The sequence below is a fragment of the Pseudophryne corroboree genome, chromosome 1 (genome assembly GCF_028390025.1).
Source record: "Pseudophryne corroboree isolate aPseCor3 chromosome 1, aPseCor3.hap2, whole genome shotgun sequence".
NCBI lineage: Eukaryota > Metazoa > Chordata > Amphibia > Anura > Myobatrachidae > Pseudophryne > Pseudophryne corroboree.
Window position 1 is genome coordinate 1,160,118,423 of NC_086444.1, and position 26,221 is coordinate 1,160,144,643.

At 46.6% G+C, this 26,221-nt stretch overlaps 1 protein-coding gene across 2 annotated transcripts in view; it reads right to left on the reverse strand.

Annotated features, from left to right (window-relative positions):
* Positions 1-701: 701 nt before the first annotated feature.
* The window catches only part of MAEA (macrophage erythroblast attacher, E3 ubiquitin ligase), a 323,598-nt gene continuing 298,078 nt past the window's right edge, over positions 702-26,221 (reverse strand). For both annotated transcript variants that reach the window (XM_063924905.1, XM_063924901.1), the window contains exons 6-9: positions 20,628-20,736; positions 18,341-18,474; positions 2,053-2,248; positions 702-1,523 (exon numbers count right to left, since the gene is read on the reverse strand). In XM_063924905.1, the coding sequence (XP_063780975.1) occupies positions 1,428-1,523; positions 2,053-2,248; positions 18,341-18,474; positions 20,628-20,736 (535 nt within the window). In that variant the 3' untranslated portion in view covers positions 702-1,427. The remainder of the gene's footprint in view (positions 1,524-2,052; positions 2,249-18,340; positions 18,475-20,627; positions 20,737-26,221) is intronic.

Here is a 26,221-nt window from a genome sequence, read left to right on the forward strand (position 1 = left end):
GAGGAGCCAGTGCACACCACCTGATCCTAAAGCTTTATTTTTGTGCCCTGTCTCCTGCGGAGCCGCTAATCCCCATGGTCCTGACGGAGTCCCCAGCATCCACTAGGACGTTAGAGAAAAGAGTATATATGTATAGTAAAAACCCTTTGACTTGAGAACGGATATGTTCTGAGAAATTTATGCCTCAGTATTGACTCCGATGATTACACCACAGAAGCTACCACATCATTCCTAAGAAATCCACAAATGTCTACAACATACTTTTTTGTTATTTTATACCTCGTAGTATCACGGCTTCCTACGCATGCCTCTAATTCAAACCAGACAAACACTGTGGACTTGAGGCCTAATTCAGACTGGATTGCTGCAGCGGCAGCTCTCGCAGTCTGAATCCCTATGTGGAGTGCGCCCGCACAGCGGGCGTTCACCCCGGGAGCCCAGTGAGAGGCTGGGCTGCGATCACCTCTGCCTGGTTGCCAGGCAGAGGAGGTCGCGGGGCAGGAGGGGGTGTGCCATTGGCGAGGCGCGGTCCGGTCACATGCAGCCGCTGCGACCCGGGTGCACAAACTGAAATTAAAAACTTGGCAAATCTCCAAACAGAGATTACTTTTTTTTTTTTGTCTCCTATACATTACTTGCACACATTTAAAAAAAGAAATAAAAAAAAAAAATGTAAAAACAAACAATATTCCATTAACGGGTTTCAAATTTACAATGTTTTTATTAGCTAATTAACACCGACATGCAAAAATAAGCACTAAATACAAATTTCTACAGCACTGTTTTCTAAAGATTGTAAAGGACTAAAATGTTCGTTGTTGCTCGTGTGTTTATGAAGATGAATCTTTGCGCTACTAAAATAGAACCGTGGCTTTTCCTCATGGCTCATGGTTAGCTTTTAAAACATATTAAATAGTCAGATAGCTCCCTGGAGAACTGTAGAGATCCAACACAGGAGGGGCTGTAATATCTGTTACCGTGTGAGTACATTCTGGAAGCTAGGTATAAGGCAGCAATACTGATATGATGATCCCTAACACAGAACTAATGAGACCCTTGTATTCGGACTACTCGCTGCATGTTCGTGTAGTAATAAAGGCCTAGAAAGTAAAATAATTCTTAGACATGTGAAGTCTTTAGAAGCATCAATCTCGACTAACGTTACAAAAAAAAAAATGCTTACAATCAAAATGATTTATTTTCATCAAGTACAAATTGTTGGTTGTTGTTTTGTTTTTGCACTTTAAAGATGTAACTTTGTCAGTACTGTTGTTGCTTGTTTATAATCTTTGGTCGCAAAAAGACAATAAATGCAACCACTGAACCGGGCGGAAGCCCCTATCTGCCAGTTGTGCGAGTGATGCTGCTGAACAGCCATTCCTCAGTATTGGCGTCAGAAGCGTTTGGAGGCACGTGGGGGATATTGTCTACATGATGTAGACCTTCTCGGCTTGGGAGAAGTTGAAGACTTCTTTGGTTCTTGGACAGATTACTTTGTCCTCTTGGCGTATGGAGAGAAGAGACTGGATTAAAAGAAGAAAAAAAAAAAAAAGTATGTATTTTTTTTTTTTTAATACACTGCAGAAAGAACGTTGCCCGATAATCAGGATTATTCTAGAAAAATGGGGTGAAAAAAAAGAGGAGCTAAAAAGGTAATTAAACATCAATGACATTTAAATTAAAATGTAAAAAAAAAAAAAAAAAACTTTCAACAACCATTTAATTAATCAGTAAAAAGTTTACTAAAATTATTATTATTTTTTATTTTGTCGCTCAACGTAGCAAATGAAAGATGAGCGACAGGTGCTATACAATTATTTTTGGGCCTTTTTTTTTTTGGAACAGCTTTTAAAGCTACCTGCAATTCAATAGAGATCCATTTTGGTGTCAACCTTTTTTTTCTTTTCTTTTTTTTAATAAATACTTTTACTTTGGAGGAAATCGGGCTTTCAAAATGTAAATTACTAACTTATTCCACTAATGTGCGCCTTATTACACAGTTCCATCCTACAAGACTGAACAGATAAACACAATACAACAAGATGTACTCACATTGTACCCATACACATATCCATTAGGAAGCATCATGGGAGGGTTGTTTTCATTCATAACGTCTCCTGAAATCTTGCAGACCAGCCTGGAGTTGGCACAGTGTGCCATTGGAAGCGGCTGAGCTAGTTTATTCAGGGACTTGCTGCACACTGGACAGTCAGGGTTTTTGGAAGTCCCATCTTCTTTGTAGCACTGTCTGTATCAGATTGTTCAAAGATAATATATAGGACAAGGAAGAGAGAGGGAAAGAGATAGCAAATGGAAGAGAGAAAGTGAAAAGGAAAAGAGAGCGAATGAGAAAGCGAAAGAAAAAGAAAAAAGGAAAAGGAAAAAAGAAAGCGAAAAGGCAGATAGAGAAAGCAAAATGAAAAAAGAGGAAGCGAAAAGCAGAAAGCGAGAGAGAAAGCAAAAGGAAAAAAAAAGAAAGCAAACGGCAAAGAAAGCGAAAGGCAGAGAGAGAGAGAGAGAAAGCGAAAGGCAGCGACAGGCAGAGAGAGAGAGAGAGAGAGAGAAAGCGAAAGGCAGAGAGAGAGAGAGAGAGAAAGCGAAAGGCAGAGAGAGAGAGAAAGCGAAAGGCAGAGAGAGAGAGAAAGCGAAAGGCAGAGAGGGAGAGAAAGCGAAAGGCAGAGAGAGAAGAAAGCGAAAGGCAGAGAGAGAGAGAGAAAGCGAAAGGCAGAGAGAGAGAGAGAGAGAGAGAAAGCGAAAGGCAGAGAGAGAGAGAGAGAGAGAGAAAGGCAGAGAGAGAGAGAGAGAGAAAGCGAAAGGCAGAGAGAGAGAGAGAGAGAAAGCGAAAGGCAGAGAGAGAGAGAGAAAGCGAAAGGCAGAGAGAGAGAGAGAAAGCGAAAGGCAGAGAGAGAGAGAAAGCGAAAGGCAGAGAGAGAGAGAAAGCGAAAGGCAGAGAGAGAGAGAAAGCGAAAGGCAGAGAGAGAGAAAGCGAAAGGCAGAGAGAGAGAGAGAGAGAGAGAGAGAGAGAAAGCGAAAGAAAAAGAAAAAAGGAAAAAAGAAAGCGAAAAGGCAGATAGAGAAAGAAAAATGAAAAAAGAGGAAGCGAAAAGCAGAGAGAGCGAGAGAGAGAGAGCGAGAGAGAAAGCGAAAGGCAGAGAGAGAGAGAAAGCGAAAGGCAGAGAGAGAGAGAAAGCGAAAGGCAGAGAGAGAAAGCGAAAGGCAGAGAGAGAAAGCGAAAGGCAGAGAGAGAGAGAGAAAGCGAAAGGCAGAGAGAGAGAGAGAAAGCGAAAGAAAAAGAAAAAAGGAAAAAAGAAAGCGAAAAGGCAGATAGAGAAAGAAAAATGAAAAAAGAGGAAGCGAAAAGCAGAGAGAGAGAGCGAGAGAGAAAGCGAAAGGCAGAGAGAGAGAGAGAGAGAGAAAGCGAAAGGCAGAGAGAGAGAGAAAGCGAAAGGCAGAGAGAGAGAGAAAGCAAAATGCAGAGAGAGAAAGCGAAAGGCAGAGAGAGAGAGAGAGAGAGAAGAGAGAGAGAGAGAGAGAAGCGAAAGGCAGAGAGAGAAAGCGAAAGGCAGAGAGAGAGAGAGAGAGAGAGAGAAAGCGAAAGGCAGAGAGAGAGAAGAGAAAGCGAAAGGCTGAGAGAAAGCGAAAGGCTGAGAGAAAGCGAAGTCAGAGAGAGAAAGCGAAGGTCAGAGAGAGAGAGAGAAAGCGAAGGTCAGAGAGAGAGAGAGAAAGCGAAGGTCAGAGAGAGAGAGAGAAAGCGAAGGTCAGAGAGAGAGAGAGAAAGCGAAGGTCAGAGAGAGAGAGAGAAAGCGAAGGTCAGAGAGAGAGAGAAAGCGAAGGTCAGAGAGAGAGAAAGCAAAGGTCAGAGAGAGAGAAAGCGAAGGTCAGAGAGAGAGAGAGAGAGAAAGCGAAGGTGAGAGAGAGAGAGAGAGAGAGTGAAGGTCGGCGAGAGAGAAAGCGAAAGGCAGAGAGAGAAAGCAAAAGGAATAGAGCACTCTGTATACATACTGCATATATACACAGACACACCACTTCTACCAGCCCTGTATACACACATTAATACAAGCCCTGCTTAACATATACGAGTGGGTACCCAAAAGAAACATGAATTAATTATTTATTTGTATATTTTGAAACTTCAGTCACCCACAAAGGACTCTCCACTTGAATCAATACATCTGTCCAAACGTTTTTACCATTGCTCAAAACATTTTTTAAACTCATCTTCGTTCATGTCTTAGTACGTTTGCCGTTTTTTGTTTCAACTCTTCAATATCAGCAAGAAATTTTCCTTTACGGTCTCATTTCATCCGAGGAAATAAAAAAAGTTTCACGAGGCAAGATAAGATGAATATGGTGGGTGAGGCAAAGGTGTCATGTTTTTGGTAAAAAAATAAATAAGATTTTACTTACCGATAAATCTATTTCTCGTAGTCCGTAGTGGATGCTGGGACTCCGTAAGGACCATGGGGAATAGCGGCTCCGCAGGAGACAGGGCACAAAATAAAAGCTTAAGGATCAGGTGGTGTGCACTGGCTCCTCCCCCTATGACCCTCCTCCAAGCCTCAGTTAGGATACTGTGCCCGGACGAGCGTACATAATAAGGAAGGATATTGAATCCCGGGTAAGACTCATACCAGCCACACCAATCACACCGTACAACTCGTGATCTGAACCCAGTTAACAGTATGATAAACGCAAAGGAGCCTCTGAAAAGATGGCTCACAACAATAATAACCCGAATTTTTGTAACAATAACTATATACAAGTATTGCAGACAATCCGCACTAGGGATGGGCGCCCAGCATCCACTACGGACTACGAGAAATAGATTTATCGGTAAGTAAAATCTTATTTTCTCTGACGTCCTAGTGGATGCTGGGACTCCGTAAGGACCATGGGGATTATACCAAAGCTCCCAAACGGGCGGGAGAGTGCGGATGACTCTGCAGCACCGAATGAGAGAACTCCAGGTCCTCCTCAGCCAGGGTATCAAATTTGTAGAATTTAGCAAACGTGTTTGCCCCTGACCAAGTAGCTGCTCGGCAAAGTTGTAAAGCCGAGACCCCTCGGGCAGCCGCCCAAGATGAGCCCACTTTCCTTGTGGAATGGGCTTTTACTGATTTTGGCTGTGGCAATCCTGCCACAGAATGTGCAAGCTGAATTGTACTACAAATCCAACGAGCAATCGTCTGCTTTGAAGCAGGAGCACCCAGCTTGTTGGGTGCATACAGGATAAACAGCGAGTCAGATTTTCTGACTCCAGCCGTCCTGGAAACATATATTTTCAAGGCCCTGACAACGTCAAGCAACTTAGAGTCCTCTAAGTCCCTGGTAGCCGCAGGTACCACAATAGGTTGGTTCATGTGAAATGCAGAAACCACCTTAGGTAGAAATTGAGGACGAGTCCTCAATTCCGCCCTGTCAGAATGAAAAATTAAGTAAGGGCTTTTATATGATAAAGCCGCCAATTCTGACACACGCCTGGCTGAAGCCAAGGCTAACAGCATCGACACCTTCCATGTGAGATATTTTAAGTCCACAGTGGAAAGTGGTTCAAACCAATGTGACTTTAGAAAACTCAACACAACATTGAGATCCCAAGGTGCCACTGGAGGCACAAAAGGAGGCTGTATGTGCAGCACCCCTTTTACAAATGTCTGAACTTCAGGTACTGAAGCCAGTTCTTTCTGGAAGAAAATCGACAGGGCCGAAATTTGAACCTTAATGGACCCTAATTTTAGGCCCATAGACAGTCCTGTTTGCAGGAAATGAAGGAAACGACCCAGTTGAAATTCCTCTGTAGGGGCCTTCTTGGCCTCACACCACGCAACATATTTACGCCAAATGCGGTGATAATGTCTTGCGGTTACGTCCTTCCTGGCTTTGACCAGAGTAGGGATGACTTCTTCTGGAATGCCTTTTTCCCTCAGGATCCGGCGTTCAACCGCCATGCCGTCAAACGCAGCCGCGGTAAGTCTTGGAACAGACAAGGCCCCTGCAGTAGCAGGTCCTTTCTTAGAGGTAGAGGCCACGGTTCGTCCGTGAGCATCTCTTGAAGTTCCGGGTACCAAGTCCTTCTTGGCCAATCCGGAACCACGAGTATAGTTCTTACTCCTCTCCTTCTTATGATTCTCAGTACTTTTGGTATGAGAGGCAGAGGAGGGAACACATACACTGACTGGTACACCCACGGCGTTACCAGAGCGTCCACTGCTATTGCCTGAGGGTCCCTTGACCTGGCGCAATATCTGTCCAGTTTTTTGTTTAGAGGTGACGCCATCATGTCCACCTTTGGTTTTTCCCAACGGTTTACAATCAGGTGGAAGACTTCTGGGTGAAGTCCCCACTCTCCCGGGTGAAGGTCGTGTCTGCTGAGGAAGTCTGCTTCCCAGTTGTCCACTCCCGGAATGAACACTGCTGACAGTGCTATCACATGATTTTCCGCCCAGCGAAGAATCCTTGCAGCTTCTGCCATTGCCCTCCTGCTTCTCGTGCCGCCCTGTCTGTTTACGTGGGCGACTGACGTGATGTTGTCCGATTGGATCAACACCGCCTGACCCTGAAGCAGAGGTTTTGCTTGACTTAGGGCATTGTAAATGGCCCTTAGTTCCAGAATGTTTATATGAAGAGATGTTTCCATGCTTGACCACAAGCCCTGGAAATTCCTTCCCTGTGTGACTGCTCCCCAGCCTCTCAGGCTGGCATCCGTGGTTACCAGGATCCAATCCTGAATGCCAAATCTGCGGCCCTCTAGTAGATGAGCACTCTGCAGCCACCACAGGAGAGACACCCTTGTCCTTGGCGACAGGGTTATCCGCTGATGCATCTGCAGATGCGATCCGGACCATTTGTCCAGTAGATCCCACTGAAACGTTCTTGCATGGAATCTTCCGAATGGAATCGCTTCGTAAGAAGCCACCATTTTTCCCAGGACCCTCGTGCACTGATGCACTGAGACCTGGCCTGGTTTTAGGAGGTTCCTGACTAGCTCGGATAACTCCCTGGCCTTCTCCTCCGGGAGAAACACCTTCTTCTGGACTGTGTCCAGAATCATTCCTAGGAACAGTAGACGTGTCGTTGGAATCAGCTGCGATTTTGGAATATTTAGAATCCACCCGTGCTGACGTAACACTACCTGAGATAGTGCTACTCCGACTTCTAACTGTTCCCTGGATCTTGCCCTTATCAGGAGATCGTCCAAGTAAGGGATAATTAAAATGCCTTTTCTTCGTAGAAGAATCATCATTTCGGCCATTACCTTGGTAAAGACCCGAGGTGCCGTGGACAATCCAAACGGCAGCGTCTGAAACTGATAATGACAGTTTTGTACTACAAACCTGAGGTACCCTTGGTGAGAAGGGTATATTGGGACGTGGAGATAAGCATCTTTGATGTCCAGAGACACCATATAGTCCCCTTCTTCCAGGTTCGCTATCACTGCTCTGAGTGACTCCATCTTGAATTTGAACCTTTTTATGTAAGTGTTCAAGGATTTCAGATTTAAAATTGGTCTCACCGAGCCGTCCGGCTTCGGTACCACAAACAGCGTGGAATAATACCCCTTTCCCTGTTGCAGGAGGGGTACCTTGATTATCACCTGCTGGGAATACAGCTTGTGAATGGCTTCCAAAACTGCCTCCCTGTCGGAGGGAGACTTTGGTAAAGCAGACTTCAGGAACCGACGAGGGGGAAACGCCTCGAATTCCAGTTTGTACCCCTGCGATACTACCTGTAGAATCCAGGGATCCACTTGCGAGTGAGCCCACTGCGCGTTGAAATTCTTGAGACGGGCCCCCACCATATCTGAGTCTGCTTGTAAAGCCCCAGCGTCATGCTGAAGACTTGGCAGAAGCAGGGGAGGGCTTCTGCTCCTGGGAAGCGGCTGCATGGTGCAGTCTTTTTCCTCTTCCTCTGCCCCGGGGCAGAAAGGAGTGGCCTTTTGCTCGCTTGTACTTATGGGAACGAAAGGACTGAGTTTGAAAAGACGGTGTCTTTTTCTGCTGATGTGAAGTGACCTGGGGTAAAAAGGTGGATTTCCCAGCCGTTGCCGTGGCCACCAGGTCCGATAGACCAGCCCCAAATAACTCCTCCCCTTTATACGGCAATACTTCCATGTGCCGTTTGGAATCCGCATCCCCTGACCACTGTCGCGTCCATAACGCTCTTCTGGCAGAGATGGACATAGCACTTACTCTTGATGCCAGGGTGCAAATATCCCTCTGTGCATCACGCATATATAGCAATGCATCCTTTAAATGTTCTATAGTTAACAAAATATTGTCCCTATCCAGGGTATCAATATTCTCAGTCAGGGAATCCGACCATGCGACTCCAGCACTGCACATCCAGGCTGAGGCGATTGCTGGTCGCAGTATAACACCAGTATGTGTGTATATACTTTTTAGGATATTTTCCAGCCTTCTATCAGCTGGTTCTTTGAGGGTGGCCGTATCAGGAGACGGTAACGCTACTTGTTTAGATAAACGTGTGAGCGCCTTATCTACCCTAGGGGGTGTTTCCCAACGCGCCCTAACCTCTGGCGGGAAGGGATATAATGCTAATAATTTATTAGAAATTAGCTGTTTTTTATCGGGGGAAACCCACGCTTTATCACACACCTCATTTATTTCCTCTGACTCAGGAAAAACTATTGGTAGTTTTTTCACACCCCACATAATACCCTTCTTTGTGGTACTTGTAGTGTCAGAAAGGTTCAATGCCTCTTTCATTGCCGTGATCATGTAACGTGTGGCCCTACTGGACATTACGTTTGTCTCGTCACCGTCGACACTAGACTCAGTATCTGTGTCAGGGTCTGTGTCGACCCACTGAGGTAACGGGCGTTTTAGCGCCCCTGACGGTGTCTGAGACGCCTGGACAGGCACTAATTGATTTGCCGGCTGTCTCATGTCGTCAACAGTTTTTTGCAAATTGCTGACATTATCACTTAATTGTTTAAATACAATCATCCAGTCAGGTGTCGACTCCCTAGGGGGTGACATCACCAACACAGGCAACTGCTCCGCCTCCACATCATTTTCCTCCTCATACATGTCGACACACGCGTACCGACACACAGCACACACACCGGGAATGCTCTGATAGAGGACAGGACCCCACTTAGCCCTTTGGAGAGACAGAGGGAGAGTCTGCCAGCACACACCCAGCGCTATATATATACAGGGATAACCTTATATAAGTGTTATTCCCTTATAGCTGCTGTTATTATCGTTATTTGCTGCCAAAAATGCCCCCCCTTCTCTTTTTTACCCTGATTCTGAAGCAGGACTGCAGGGGAGAGTCAGGGAGCCGTCCTTCCAGCGGAGCTGTGAGGGAAAATGGCGCTTGTGTGCTGAGGAGATAGGCTCCGCCCCTTCACGACGTCCTTATCTCCCGCTTTTTTGTGTAAAAATGGCAGGGGTTAAAATACATCCATATAGCCCAGGAGCTATATGTGATGTATTCTTTTTGCCACCTAAGGTATATACTGTTATATTGCGTCTCAGGGCGCTCCCCCCCAGCGCCCTGCACCCTCAGTGACCGGAGTGTGAAGTGTGCTGAGAGCAATGGCGCACAGCTGCGGTGCTGTGCGCTACCTTAGTCTGAAGACAGGATGTCTTCTGCCGCCGATTTCACCGGACCTCTTCGTCTCTTCTGGCTCTGTAAGGGGGACGGCGGCGCGGCTCCGGTGACCCATCCAGGCTGTACCTGTGATCGTCCCTCTGGAGCTAATGTCCAGTAGCCTAAGAAGCCCAATCCACTCTGCACGCAGGTGAGTTCGCTTCTTCTCCCCTTAGTCCCTCGATGCAGTGAGCCTGTTGCCAGCAGGACTCACTGAAAATAAAAAAACCTAAACTAAACTTTTATTCTAAGCAGCTCAGGAGAGCCACCTAGATTGCACCCTTCTCGGCCGGGCACAAAAATCTAACTGAGGCTTGGAGGAGGGTCATAGGGGGAGGAGCCAGTGCACACCACCTGATCCTTAAGCTTTTATTTTGTGCCCCGTCTCCTGCGGAGCCGCTATTCCCCATGGTCCTTACGGAGTCCCAGCATCCACTAGGACGTCAGAGAAAAATGCTTAACACTCAGCGCTGCGTGGCCAGGTGCGCTGTCATGATGAACCAGCCACCTGTTCGCCACAAATTGGGATGCAACCATTTCAAAACTTCCAAATAACAACTTTGGTTGAGAGTTTAACCCCGGGGTACAAATACCACAGCACAAACTTCATAGCAGCACGTTGGTCATGTCCATCACAAAAATAGGCAAGAGAGTGAAAAACTCGTTGGGGGGAGGGGGGGAATATCACTGCACTGAAACGCTACTTTCCTCCTCAATGTCAGCGGGCATACTGGCTCAGAAGAGTTCCGTAAACATTCACCTAGCGGCGGAAACCCGTAGTACAAGCGCCCACTAACCCTTTATATACACATACTGTGTCCACCAGCTCTTCACAAACACGCATACACCCACCTCTACCAGGCCTATATATATATATATATATATATATATATATATATATATATATATATATATATATACACACACACACACATACATACATACATACATACATACACTTCTACCAGGCTTCCACAGACCCACTTCCACCAGGCCTACATACATAAACTCAACCACTTCTACTAGGCATCCCTATACGGGTGTGGTATGGAAGGTAGATAGTAACTAGTTTAACAGGGTCTCTAGGTCGACATGTTCTACGTCGAAAGGTCGGAATGAGTTTAAAAAGAAAAAATGGTGTCGTTTTCTTCATACAGTGACCGGGAACCCCAATTAGTGCACCGTGTCCCCTCGCTTCGCTCGCCATGCTTCGGGCAAGGTTACCGTTCCCAGTTGTAGTCCACGTGGATCGTTAAGTATGAAAAGGTTAAAAAAATAGGATTTTAATACCTACCGGTAAATCCTTTTCTCTTAGTCCGTAGAGGATGCTGGGGACTCCAAAAGGACCATGGGGTATAGATGGGATCTGCAGGAGACATGGGCACTTTCAGACTTTAAATGGGTGTGAACTGGCTCCTCCCTCTATGCCCCTCCTCCAGACCTCAGTTATAGGAACTGTGCCCAGGGAGACGGACATTTCGAGGAAAAGGATTTTTGTTAAACTAAGGGTGAGATACATACCAGCCCACACCACAACAGACCGTACAACATGACATTTAATTAAACCCAGTGAACAGTGTGAACTAAAACAGATCAGCAACAGCCTGACCCTTACCAAACACAACCTTTGTGTAACTTAAGCACCAACTATATACAAGTACTGCAGATAGAGTCCGCACTGGGACGGGCGCCCAGCATCCTCTACGGACTAAGAGAAAAGGATTTACCGGTAGGTATTAAAATCCTATTTTCTCATACGTCCTAGAGGATGCTGGGGACTCCAAAAGGACCATGGGGTTTATACCAAAGCTCCAGACCGGGCGGGAGAGTGCGGACGACTCTGCAGCACCGATTAAGCAAACATGAGGTCCTCATCAGCCAGGGTATCAAACTTGTAGAACTTAGCAAAAGTGTTTGAACCCGACCAAGTAGCTGCTCGGCAAAGTTGAACCGCCGAAACTCCTCGGGCAGCCCCCAAGATAAGGTCACCTTCCTGGTAGAATGGGCCTTCACCGACTTCGGTAACGGCAATCCAGCCGTAGAATGAGCATGCCGAATCGTATTACAGATCCAGCGTGCAATAGTCTGCTTAGAAGCAGGAGCCCCAATTTTGTTGGGAGCATACAGGATAAACAGAGCCTCTGTTTTCCTAATCTGAGCCATTCTGGCAACATAAATTTTCAAAGCTCTGACTACATCGAGAGACTTCGAATCAGCCAAGGCTTCAGTAGCCACAGGCACCACAATAGGTTGGTTCATGTGAAACGAAGAAACCACCTTTGGCAGAAATTGCTGACGAGTTCTCAATTCCGCTCTATCCACATGGAAGATCAAATAGGGGCTCTTGTGAGACAAAGCCGCTAATTCCGACACCCGCCTTGCGGACGCCAAGGCCAAAAGCATGACCACTTTCCAAGTGAGAAATTTTAACTCAACCTTTCGTAAAAGGTTCAAACCAGTGTGACATAAGAAACTGCAACACCACGTTAAGGTCCCATGGTGCCACAGGGGGCACAAATGGAGGTTGGATGTGCAGCACTCCTTTCACGAAAGTCTGAACCTCTGGAAGGGCGGGCAATTCTTTTTGAAAGAAAATAGATAAGGCCGAAATCTGCACTTTAATGGAGCCTAACTTTAGGCCTGCATCCACCCCTGCTTGCAAAAATGGAGAAAACGACTAGTGATGAGCGGGTTCGGTTTCTCGGAAACCGAACCCCCCCGAACTTCACCCATTTTACACGGGTCCGAGGCAGGTTCGAACCTTCACGCCTTGCTCGGCTAACCCGAGTGCGCCCGAACGTCATCATCCCGCTGTCGGATTCTCGCGAGATTCGGATTCTATATAAGCAGCCGCGCGTCGCCGCCATTTTCACTCGTGCATTGGAGATGATAGGGAGAGGACGTGGCTGGCGTCCTCTCCGTTTATTGTAGAAGTTGATTGGTTTATTGCTTAATTGTGGGGAGGATTGGGGAGCAGCTGTTAAGAGGAGTACAGTGCAGAGTTTTGCTGATAAGTGACCACCAGTTTTATCCGTTCTCTGCCTGAAAAAAACGCTCCATACCATATCTGTGCTCAGTGTGCTGCATATATCTGTGCTCACACTGCTTAATTGTGGGGACAGGGGAGCAGCTGTATTATATAGCAGGAGTACAGTGCAGAGTTTTGCTGACAGTGACCACCAGTATACGTTGTCTGCCTGAAAAACACTCCATATCTGTGCTCAGTGTGCTGCTTTATTGTGGGGACTGGGGACCACCAGTATAATTAATATTATATAGGAGGAGTACAGTGCAGAGTTTTGCTGACACAGTGACCACCAGTATACTATATATAGCAGTACGGTAGGCCACTGCTGTACCTACCTCTGTGTCGTCATTCATTAAGTATACTATCCATCTACATTCTATACCTGTGGTGCATTTTAGTTTTGCAGTTTGCTGACACAGTGACCACCAGTATACTATATATAGCAGTACGGTAGGCCACTGCTGTACCTACCTCTGTGTCGTCATTCATTAAGTATACTATCCATCTACATTCTATACCTGTGGTGCATTTTAGTTTTGCAGTTTGCTGACACAGTGACCACCAGTATACTATATAGAGCAGTACGGTAGGCCACTGCTGTACCTACCTCTGTGTCGTCATTCATTAAGTATACCATCCATCTACATTCTATACCTGTGGTGCGCCTCTTTTTTTCTTTGCATCATGTGCTGTTTGGGGACAATTTTTTTGAAGTGCCATCCTGTCTTGACACTGCAGTGCCACTCCTAGATGGGCCAGGTGTTTGTGTCGGCCACTTGTGTCGCTTAGCTTAGTCACACAGCGACCTTGGTGCGCCTCTTTTTTTCTTTGCATCATGTGCTGTTTGGGGACAATTTTTTTGAAGTGCCATCCTGTCTTGACACTGCCACTCCTAGATGGGCCAGGTGTTTGTGTCGGCCACTTGTGTCGCTTAGCTTAGCCATCCAGCGACCTCGGTGCAAATTGTAGGACTAAAATAATATTGTGAGGTGTTCAGAATAGACTGGAAATTAGTGGAAATTATGGTAATTGAGGTTAATAATACTATGGGATCAAAATGACCCCCAAATTCTATGATTTAAGCTGTTTTTTAGGGTTTTTTGAAAAAAAACACCCGAATCCAAAACACACCCGAATCCGACAAAAAAATTTCGGTGAGGTTTTGCCAAAACGCGTCCGAATCCAAACCACGGCCGCGGAACCGAATCCAAAACCAAAACACAAAACCCGAAAAATGTCCGGTGCACATCACTAAAAACGACCCAGCTGAAATTCTTCTGTAGGAGCCTTCTTGGATTCACACCAACACATATATTTTCTCCAACTACGGTGATAATGCTTTGCAGTTACTTCCTTTCTAGCTTTAAGTAGAGTGGGGATGCCTTCACCGGGAATACCCTTTCGAGCTAGGATTTGGCGTTCAACCGCCACGCCGTCAAACGCAACCACGGTAAGTCTTGGAACACGCACGGCCCTTGCTGTAACAGGCCCTCTCTTAGAGGAAGAGGCCAGGGATCTCCTATGAGTAATTCCTGAAGATCCGGATACCAGGCCCTCCGTGGCCAATCTAGAACAATGAGCATCGCCTGAACCCTTGTTCTTCTTATGATCCTTATCACCTTTGGAATGAGTGGAAGTGGAGGGAACACGTATACCGACTGAAACACCCACGGTGTCACCAGGGCGTCCACTGCACTGGCTTGAGGGTCCCTCTACCTGGAACAATATCTCTGAAGCTTCTTGTTGAGGCAAGATGCCATCATGTCTATTTGAGGAATTCCCCAATGATTTGTCACTTCTGCAAAGACTTCTTGATGAAGACCCCACTCTCCTGGATGGAGATCGTGTCTGCTGAGGAAGTCAGCTTCCCAGTTGTCCACGCCCGGAATGAAGACCGCTGACAGAGCGCTTGCATGTTTTTCCGCCCAGCGGAGAACTTTTGTGGCCTCCGCCATCGCCGCTCTGCTCTTTGTTCCACCCTGGCGGTTTATGTACGCCACTGCTGTTATGTTGTCTTACTGAATCAGTGCGGGCAGACCGCGAAGAAGATGTTCCGCTTGTAGAAGGCCGTTGTAGATGGCTCTTAATTCCAGCATGTTTATGTGTAGACAAGCTTCCTGGCTTGACCATTTTCCCTGGAAATTTTCCCCCTGTGTGACTGCTCACCAGCCTCGGAGACTTGCATCCGTGGTCACCAGGACCCAATCCTGGATCCCGAACCTGCGTCCCTCTAGGAGGTGAGAACTTTAAAGTCACCACAGGAGAGATACTCTGGTCCTGGAAGATAGGCTTATTTTCCGGTGCATGTGCAGGTGAGACCCGGACCACTTGTCCAACAGGTTCACTGAAACACCCTGGCATGTAACCTGCCAAACGGAATGGTTTCGTAGGCTGCCACCATCTTCCCTAGCACCCGAGTGCATTGATGAATCAACACTCTTGCTGGTTTCAGAATCTCCTTGACCATGTTCTGGATTTCCAGAGCTTTTTCCCCTGGGAGAAACACTCTGCAGTTCCGTGTCCAGGATCATGCTCAAGAATGACAGCCGTGTTGTCGGGACCAACTGTGACTTTGGCAAATTTAGGATCCAACCATGTTATTGCAGGACTGTCAGGGAGAGCGCAACGTTTCTTAGTAACTGCTCCTTTGATCTCGCCTTTATCAGGAGATGGTCCAAGTACGGGATAATTGTGACACCCTGCTTGCGTAGGAGCACCATCATTTCCGCCATTACTTTGGTGAAAATCCTCTGAGCTGTGGAAAGACCAAACGGCAACGTCTGAAATTGGTAATGACAATCCTGAACAGCAAACCTCAGGTAAGCTTGATGTGGAGGATATATCGGGACATGTAAGTAGGCATCTTTGATGTCGACTGACGCCATAAAATCCCCCCCTTCCAGACTGGAGATCACTGCTCGGAGAGATTCCATCTTAAATTTGAATCTTTTCAGATATAAATTGAGGGATTTTAAGTTCAGAATTGGTCTGACCGAGCCATCCGGCTTCGGGACCACGAACAGGCTTGAATAAAAGCCTTCCCCCCGTTGTGACGGGGAAACCGTGACAATAACTTGCTGCAGACACAGCTTTTGTATCGCAGCGCATACTATTTCCCTTTCCGGAAGAGAAGCTGGTAAGGCCGATTTGAAAAATCGGTGAGGGGGCACGTCTTGAAGTTTGTATCCTTGGACCACTATTTCTAGCACCCAAGGATCTAGGGCCGAATGAGCCCAGACCTGACTAAAGAGTTGAAGACGTGCCCCCACCGTCATGCGGTGGATTTGTTAGGGGCCGGGGAGGACTTCTGCTCTTGGGAGCTTGCCACAGCCGGCGACTTTTTTTCCCCTTCCCCTACCTCTAGCAGCAAGGAAGGATGACCCTCGTCCTTTTTTGAATTTATTAGACCGAAAGGACTGCATCTGATAAAGAGGCGCTTTCTTTTGTTGTGCAGGGACATACGGTAGAAAAGATGACTTACCCGAGGTAGCTGTAGATACCAGGTCCGCGAGGCCCTCACCAAACAAAACACCACCTTTATACGGCAGAGACTCCATAGCCTTCTTAGAGTCAGCATCACCATTCCATTGATGAGTCCATAATGCTCTCCTAGCCGAGATTGCCATGGCATTGGCCCTTGATCCCAAGAGGCCAATATCTCTCGCAGCCTCCTTTAGATAGACTGCAGCGTCCCTGATATGACCCAGTGTCAAGAGAACGCTATCCCTATCCAGGGTGTCCCATTCAGATGATAAGTTATCTGCCCACTTTTCAATTGCACTACTCACCCATGCCGATGCCACGGCAGGTCTGAACAGCGTACCCCTAGTGACATAAATAGATTTCAAAGTAGTTTCCTGCTTACGATACGCAGGATCCTTTAGGGCCGCCATGTCAGGGGACGGAAGCGCCACCTTCTTGGACAGCCGTGCTAGAGCCTTGTCCACATTGGGGGTTGACTCCCATTTTTCCCTATCCTCAGAGGGGAACGGGTATGCCATAATAATTCTCCTGGGAATCAGCAACCTTTTGTCAGGAATTTCTCAAGCCTTTTCAAAAAGAGCGTTCAGTTCATGAGAGTGAGGAAACGTTACCACAGGTTTCTTTCCTTTAAACATACAGACCCTTGTCTCAGGAACAGCAGGGTCTTCTGTGATATGTAACACATCTTTTATTGCCACAATCATGTACTGAATGCTCTTAGCCAGTTTAGGATTCAACCTGGCATCACTATAGTCGACACTGGAATCCGAGTCGGTATCTGTGTCTGCTATTTGGGTAAACGACCGTTTCTGTGACCCTGAGGGAGTCTGCGTTTGGGAAAAAGCATCTTCTATGGATTGTCTCCATTTTTGGTTCTGAGCCTCAGATTTATCCAATCTCTTATTTAGTAAAGCCACATTTGCATTCAAGACACTCCACATATTTACCCAATCAGCAGTCGGCGGTGCCAACAGATTCACTCCCCCACTCTGTTCTGTCCCCACTCCAGCCTCCTCCTGGGAAGAGCATTCAGCCTCAGACATGTCGACACACTCGTTCCGACACCCACTAGCACACTGGGCTATAGGGGACAGACCCACAATAAGGCCTATTAGAGAAACACAGAGGGAGTTTGCCAGCTCACACCCAGCGCCTATCCCGGTCTGAAAGTATATATAATGCCCCAGACCTGTCAGCGCTTTTTTATAATTAATAATTCAACACCAAATCTGCTGTCCCCCCCACCCCCCTGCCCGTTTAGCACCCTGTTACTTGTGACAGAAGTGTAGGAGGCCAGAACCAGCGTCTCTGCAGCTCACTGTGAAGAGAAAATGGCGCTGATTAGAGCTGGGAGGACCAAGCCCCGCCCCCTTAATGGCACGCTTATGTCCCGCTATTTTTTTTTATACTGGCGGGGGTCCGTATACAGTGCCTATGCACTGTATATCACTTTTGCCAGGCTTAAATTGAGGTTTTATTGCTGCCCAGGGCACCCCCCCTGCGCCCTGCACCCATGTAGTGCCGCTTGTGTGTGGGAGCTGTGGCGCGCAGCGCGACCGCTGCGCGGTACCTCTGAGACTGAAGTCTTCTGTACTTCGGTTACTCACCCGGCTTCTTTCTTCTGGCTCTGTGAAGGGCAGCTAGGCTATACCAAGTGATCAGACCCTCTGGAGCTAATGGTGTCCAGTAGCCTAAGAAGCAGAGCCTTTAACTCACAGAAGTAGGTCTGCTTCTCTCCCCTCAGTCCCACGAAGCAGGGAGCCCGTTGCCAGCAGTGCTCCCTGAAAATAATAAACCTAACAGTCTTTTCCAGAGAAAACTCAGGAGAGCTACCCTGTTGTGTGTCCAGTCTCTCTGGGCACAGAATCTAACTGAGGTCTGGAGTAGGGGCATAGAGGGAGGAGCCAGTTCACACCCATTTAAAGTCTTAGTGTGCCCATGTCTCCTGCGGATCCCGTCTATACCCCATGGTCCTTTTGGAGTCCCCAGCATCCTCTAGGACGTATGAGGGAAAAAAAGATAAAAATCGTGAAAACTCATGTCGACACAACATGTTGACCTAGTTACTGCCGACCTAGAGACCGGATCCCCCCTATACACATGGCACTAGATGTGGAAGAAGGAACCAGTTATGGGGAAAGAAGACTAGTTATTTACATGACACAGCAGACATCTAGGTAAGAGGATGCCTGTGCAGAGTATGAAGGATACGGTGTTTTGATGGCAGAAAGGCCAGCTTGAAGAGTTATAGTAAACACAGAGTTATTCCCCAGTTGATGTAGTCTATAGTTGTCATATCGGAACTGCTGTATGAGCATACGCCATCGAGCTGGGTCCAAAAGGTCCTGTATAGAAGAGGAGGAGGGCGGATACAAAAGGTGTTCATTAACCACAGCACTATTACTGCTCATCATGTGCAGAGAGTTACATTTGGGTGGGGTGAGTTCAAACTGAAATCTAAATTGCAGTGTAAAAATAAAGCAGCCAGTATTTACCCTGCACAGAAACAATATAACCCACCCAAATCTAACTCTCTGCACATGTTATATCTGGCCCACCTGCAGTGCACATGGGGGGGTCATTCCGATCATCTTCCCTGACATGCGGGGGGACGCCCAGCACAGGGCTAGTCCACCCCGCATGTCAGTCCGGCGATACTTCTGTATTTGTGGAGTAACTCCCGGTCAGCGCAGCTCCTGTGGCTGGCCAGGAGTTGATCGTCGCTGCCACTGGTCGCAGCGGCTGTGTGAGATGTCACGCATCCGCCGCGGCCCGCCCCCCCCAATGGTCCAGGCACGCCTGGGTTGGACGGACCGTGCCCCCTAAACGGCAGCTTAACGCCGCCGTCCAGCCCTGCGACCGCCTCTGCCTATCAATCAAGCAGAGGCGATCGCTACTGAACTACCGCCGTAGGCCATCCGGTATGCGCCGGCGCATGCGCAATTCCGACCCGATCGCTGCGATAAACTTCAGCGAGCGATCGGGTCGGAATGACCCCCATGGTTTTGCCCATCTGCTAACAAATTTGCTGCTACGTTCAGATCTGAATTAGGCCCAAAGGGGCAGATTTATTAAGCTCGGTGAAGTGATAAAGTGGAAGGTGATAAAGAACCAGCCAGTTAGCTCCTAACTGTCATTTTTCAAACCCAGCCTGTGACATGGAAGTTAGGATCTGATTGGCTGGTGCTTTATCACCTTCCACTTTATCACTTCACCGAGCTTCATAAATTTGCCCCTAAGTCACTAACCGCACCGCCTCCAAAACATCCCCTGATCATCATAGACCAGGTTGCTTTTGCCATGTAAATGATTGCCACTTTACCAAAATCTCTCACTTTCTGATTCTCACACCCTATTACATTTCTCCATACATCCCAACGTCTTTACCCAAGGAAGAGGAACCTTTGTGCACGGTGCAGCCGCACACCTGTAATTAGGGGGGAGTGGTCTCACTGTTAGGGGCGTGCCACACCCACGAGTCACAGCAGGTGACCTCATTTCACGTACCAAGGTCATCCATTACAGAGAAATTGACGAATCTGGGGGTATACTGAAATGAATGAGCTGTAGTGTAATTATTTAGGACAATTCAAAAAGCAATAGAAGGCAGGTGGTTCCAAGGCACTATTCTAAGGTTATCCATCCATGTATGTATTAGTAGATGAAGATCAATCACAATACAGTTCCCGGGATATTATAATCCCTGCATTAGATGTGACGGCGCTGTCATGTTCCCAGAAACGCAGCGATAATCTGTAGCTGGTTAATAAAATGATCCGTCCTGTAATGACGCTGGGAAGACTCCTGCTTTCTATTGTTCTGACTTGCTGTAGGGCAGAATATAATGGGCCTCATTCTATGTGGCAAGCAACTACTATACGCCAACTGATCGGAATTCAAGTGCCAGTATCTGCCCCACACACGGATCTCTGCAACTGCACTGACCCCAGCGCATCACTATCATTGTCACTGACACCTAACCCCATGCTAGGCGGTAGAGATTCATCTGGAAAAGGCGTTCCCTTGGCATAACACAGTGTAACCATGGCAATGCGCCCACTATATGGAAAGATACTACAGACAGCCATCAGAATGGTGGCGAGATATACTGTACTAGATGCATAGGTTCACTATGGCCATTCTCACTCAGAAACTTTGCAGTTTTGCGGAATCTACATTTCCCAACCAGCATGAATTTAGCTTGGTGGTACTTCAGGTTTCAGCCATTCGGTAGTGAGTGAAGGGAGGTGGTATATAGATCAATATATCCTGCTAGATCGTCACTCCCGGCGCAGTCACACTGCCCATCACGCACAGCGCTCCTCAGACCTGAACGAACCAGTTTATTCCATGTATGCTACTCTACAATCCACTACAGACTGAACAAGGCCAACAGCCACAAGAGTATACAGACCTCCCAAATAGTGTTACAGGTTGGGTGAGAAGTCTCAGTCACAAGACACAAGTATATCCCGGATAAGGGCCAGGACGCACATACCTTATACGGAGAGATGTGAGTGTCTGAGGGAAAGGCCAACATCCCCATCACTTGTCGTACTTCGTCCAACTGGCTTCCTTCAGCCTGACTGAAGTGTTTCCTCGCATGTCTAGGAGGGCAATCGTTATTAGACAGGTCAGTGCAGGAAAACATTTCTCGCAGTTTCTCAGAACATAGATTGTTAGACTTTCATCATCAGGGAAGAAGGTAATCGTTTATCATTGCTGCCTGGTCTGCGGCTAAATTAATAAGTTGAACTGAGTAATTATTCTGCCCTCCATCACAAACACTTTCAGCCACCGCACAGCTCTCAGACACTGGGGATAAGTGGTGAAGGCATAAGACAAAAATCTCAAATTACAATGCACTGCATGCCAGTATCATAGCAAAGCCTATATTATGAACGGTATCCTGATGATAGATAGACAGTGTCTAGTTAGACAGTCAATAGATAGACACCACATGTTAGTCCAGATATTAGGTCGACAGGGTCAAAAGGTCGACATGACAAAAGTAGACAGTACAAAGGGTCGAAGGGGTCAAAAGGTCGACATGAAAATGGTCGACATAAAAAAGGTACAGTTTTTTATTTTATTTTATTTTACATGTTTTTGGACTATTTCATACCTTCTCTATCCATGTCGGCATAGAGTTGGTTATAAACCTTGTGACGAGTGCAGCAAGCCACCGAGCCCCGCGAGGGGATGCCTTTCTACAATTGAGGGTCCCAGATCACAAAACTATCCACACAAACCACAAAAATGCAAAAAAATGGTGTCTACTTTTTTGTGTCGACATTTTGACCCTGTAGACCTATTGTCTGTATAACAATGTGGCGTCCCTCTATTGACTATCTAACTCGACACTGTCTGTCCATCATCCCACACCCATTATGAACAGCCAAGTGGCATTACTGTATATATTGTATACTGGAAATGACACAAGCTCTGTATTTCATGGTCAGCATTTCTTCTGGGAAGGCCAGCTTGTGCACACCTGAAACTAAAAAAGGTACCACAGACTGCATGCAGAATTGTTGCATTTTACATGTAATTAGTTTCAAGGGGCTGCAGCTGGGATACCGCGATTATAGAGATCATCGCGCTGTACCAGGAGCAATTCAAGCTTGGCCCTCAGGATACACTAACAGTCCAGGTTTTAAGGATATCTATGCTTGAACACAGGTGACAAATAGTACCCAAGTAATTTTGATTTTGCCATCTGTGCTCAAACATGGATATTCTTAAAGCCTGGATTGCGAGTGTATCTTGACGACAGAGTTCGAGAAGCTCTGATCTATACAGCAGACGTGTGTCCTGTGCTTATTTAAAGGAACCATACTATAATCGGATGCTTGCTGCTTTTAAGCATGGACTGAATAAATAGAATGCATTCAGCTCAGTACTGCCGCTAGTGCTAGGGTTACCACCTCATCCCTGTCATTCTGGGCACATATTAATTACACAGGTTCTGTGGCTGGATGACTTCAAGACTCCATTTCACCTGGTTTTAATCAGCTACAGAACCTGTGCAATTTATATGCATCCAGAGTTAAAGGGATGAGGAGGTAACCCTACGCTAGTCTGTGTAGGTGATGGGTACATATATTTTATATACATAAAAAATAAAAGCTAAGTCTGCCTATCAATCCCTGAAACCTCTGCACAGCCTGTAATGGGAGGATAAGGCTTTTTATTTTGACCTTTATGTAAAGTAAAGAACTGGCTGTCCAACGCACAATTATAAGCACAGCTCACAGCAGGATCCACAGCTCAGGATTTCTTTACCCTGTTGGTGAACCACAGTCGTCCTTCAAGGCGGATTTTCGTATTACTGCCGTTAATAATTTGTGTTTAGATTGGAAAACAAAACTCCTGCACAGAGCAGTAATCACACTGTTTATTAATTATCGCCAACAACCCTTTAATGGCATCTCTATTTGCAGCAGACTGGAAAGAAAATAATGGAAGTAATAGAAACACACTGGGTAGCAATTTGACACAGCCAGAGGATAAGATGTACGGGCCACGTTACTGATGGAGTGGGGGCCGACAAGCAGCGGTCTCTAATACTCTGTGTGAAAAGGAGGCGTAACGTCGCTACGTAAAGATAAAAGGAATAGTTGTCGTTTGCAGAAACAAAATTGCTAAAGAGCTCAACATTAATTAGGACTAAAATGCATTTATTTTGTGCCTGGTGTCAAGGACTTGGGATTGAAAACGGTAAAGGCTGCTTCTTTAGCTGTACAGTACAGCCTCAACTCAGAGCACATTCAACATTGATACATAAAACATCCATAGGGGCAATCCTATTAGCTGCGAAGGGTGCGATGTGCCATTGCCGTGGCGTTTCAACACTGTCAAAGCCACCCGATATCGCACCCAATTTGCACAAAATTGCTCGGAGCCATATGGGGCAGAGAGCAGTTCTGCACGAATTTGCCCACTGTAAAGTGCTGCTGCTGCCGCGATGACTCACACCCACGAGATAATTGCGGCTAATAGGCCTGACCCCAAAGAGTCTGTTTTGCAAATAAAATAGCCCAGTTATTATAAATTGTTGGTAAAAGAGTCTATGGGAAGGTAACTGTACGTTTCAGAAGCAGACTTGATCGTCTTCTATATCTTACAGAGGGGGGGGGGGGGGGGGGTTAAAAAAGGGGACACACCCTAGAACTTTTTAGCTATACCCAGATACACCATATTCCAGCACTGGCCCAGCACTGTACAGGCAACACACACTGCACCACAGCTGCCTGCTCAGAGTCTGAAAAGAAATGGTTAGATGGATGAAAAACCATAATGTGCTATATGTGATATCATGTTATAGTGGAGCCTTGCAGTCAGTCAGATATAGCAGATGCGTCCTCGTATACCTAGTGTCTTGGTACCATACAATGTAAGATGTCTGGTAAGACTTAGATGCTCCGACACTGGTTCAGCAGGTACTTTTGGTACTTACTGATAAATCCTTTTCTCTGATTCCACATGGGAAACACAAGTAGATGAGTGGAGCTGGCACTTTAAATTTATCCCCCAGCAGCCCCAGTTAGAGAAAATGACTGGAATCAAAACCTCGGAATCCAGTAGCGATTTGATTGCCTGCTGAAGCACCTCCCATCTCGGTTTGGTGACGGGTAGACCTGTGGTGAAGAACTGAACAGGAGGAGAAGCTACAAAATTGATCTTGTATCTGTCCGTGAGATTCAAGATTGCCAAACAGATCTGAAGACAAGCATCCCTGAACCACAAGAGGCGCACACCCTCCGTGGAAACCCCCAGGGTGGGATGGGAGTCAGTCATGCCACAGGTTTGTCGGCAGGCTTGGGATCCTGTTGACGGAAAGCAGAAGGCTGACGACCTCTGGCTCTGCCTCCACGACCGACTGACGAGGTTCCTCTAGGCCGCCCCACGAAAGGAAGGACTGACATAGGTATGCCGTGGAACAGGTGCAGTAGAGGGCAGGTAGGTAGACTTACTGTCTGTTGCATGGGAAATCCATTTGTCCAAACCGAATAACCCCTGTGAACAGCAGTGCCTTTACAGCCCTCTTAGATTCAGCATCCGCTTGCCAGAATCTAAGCCTAAGGGCTCGCCAAGCAGCTACCGCTGAAGCGGAGATCCTGGAGCCTACATGGCCAGTGTCGCTGGAAGCCTCTTCTAGGTAGATGGCCGACTCCCTAAGATGCTCTGGAAGGGCAATCAGGTTGGCCCTGACTCCAGGCATTTGACTTACTCCTCCGCCCATGTCTCTACAGCCTTGATGACCCAAGAGCCAACCAAGGCCGGTCTGAGTAACGCACCTGCAGTTGTGTACATGGACTTTAGAGTGTTATCTAACTTACATTCCAAGCTATTTCATAGGGTAAGAGCACCAGTAACCGGCAGCATAGTCTTCTCACAGAGCAGAGAGACCGACAGATCCACCGGCGGAGGAGACGCCCACTTTTCTCTAATAGCTGCAGAAAAGGGGTAGATGGTAAGAAAACACTTGGGCATCTGAATTGTCTTGTCAGGGTGCTTCCAAGTAGCAGATAATTGGAGGTCATCTAATTGCTGAGAAAAGGGAAACGTAACCGCTAAGCACTGTTTCTTACCAAACAAGGACGTATCTCGATATCCCGGGGTCTCTGTGCACTGAATGTTTAACACCTGACGGACAGCCAGGATGAGGGCCTCTACTCCTTCTACTCCCGCCTCAGCATCTGGATCCGTGTATTGCAGAGGAAAATCATCACACTCTGGTACATCCCCCAATAACATAAAAATGCAATGTTATGTTAGAGACGATTGAACTTGATAGTATTAGCCAGTTTCATCTTCCTGAGAAAAAGGCTCCTCGTCAGAGTCATCCGACTGCAGGACCACCGGGAATAGTTGCTTTTGTGACGGGCGCTGTGTAGAGCTGCTTGCTATCCCATGAGCTGCACTAGGTCCTCAATAGCGTGGGCTAAACCTGTCGCCCAGTCTGGTTCCGTGGCTAGAGATAGTAATGTGCCCGAGAGGTCTTAGATGGCGCACTATTGACTGTCATGGTGTACTGAATACATACATACATACATACATACACACACACATACACACATACATACATACACAGTAGTTACATTACTCCCAAATCTGAATCAGACCAAAAAGGTTTAAATCCCGCCATTTATTCATTACGAAACACTAAGAAGATTCTTATGAAGCACATTTTGCGGAGAGAGAGTAAGAACCGGGTAATACTATCAAGTTCAATCGTCTCTAACATACATTGCATTTTTATGTTATTTAACACAATCAAGGCTCAAGGCTGTGTGCTTACTAATGTGCTTTTTACAGTCATTCCTCAAAGCGTACCAAGTAGAAGCACATCATATATAAAGTGTCTTCGGCTGGAATATAGCTATTAATAAAGACACATTTACATTTTTAAGGCTCCTATCAATTGTCCGTCACTTGTGAAGTAACTTTGCAGGAAATATAACTAAAGCTTTCAAACTTATTTAAACTCCAGCTGTGTCTTAACAAATGTCAGCCTGGCTTGCAGGAAATGGACTGGTAATTGGACTCTATTCTGTGCTGTCCTAATAGACGAGTGACCTAGTTACTGCTCTGTGAAAACAATGCGAGAAAAGCTTCTGCGTCTCTCTGCTGAGGAATGCTAAAACGCCAAGACTGTGCTATGAGCAGTTATTATATTCTAAGGCAAAATAAAGAGAGAGCTGAGCGCCAAGTACTCTGCCACCTGCTGGTACACATGCTAAGTGACAAAATGGATTGCACTTAGGCCTACTCCAAGAAATGGTGGAAAAATATGCAGATTATCACATAGTTTGCTTTCTTTTGTACTGATCTTTGTGGTTAATAGATTGCCATTTGCTAAAGTAATAGATGAAAATGTATTATGGCTTGTGTCTGTTTTGGACCACATGGTGTAATACCAATACTTTTATCAGACATCAAGGTCTCTGCTTATCTCCATTGAAAGCTGCATCCACGGAGCTTGAGCCCACCACAGGGATAATCCAAGTGTGTACACCCCATAAGGTTAATTGACCTAAACAAAAACGACTAATTAATTTGGTACTGTAATGGGTGCAAGTGGAGCGC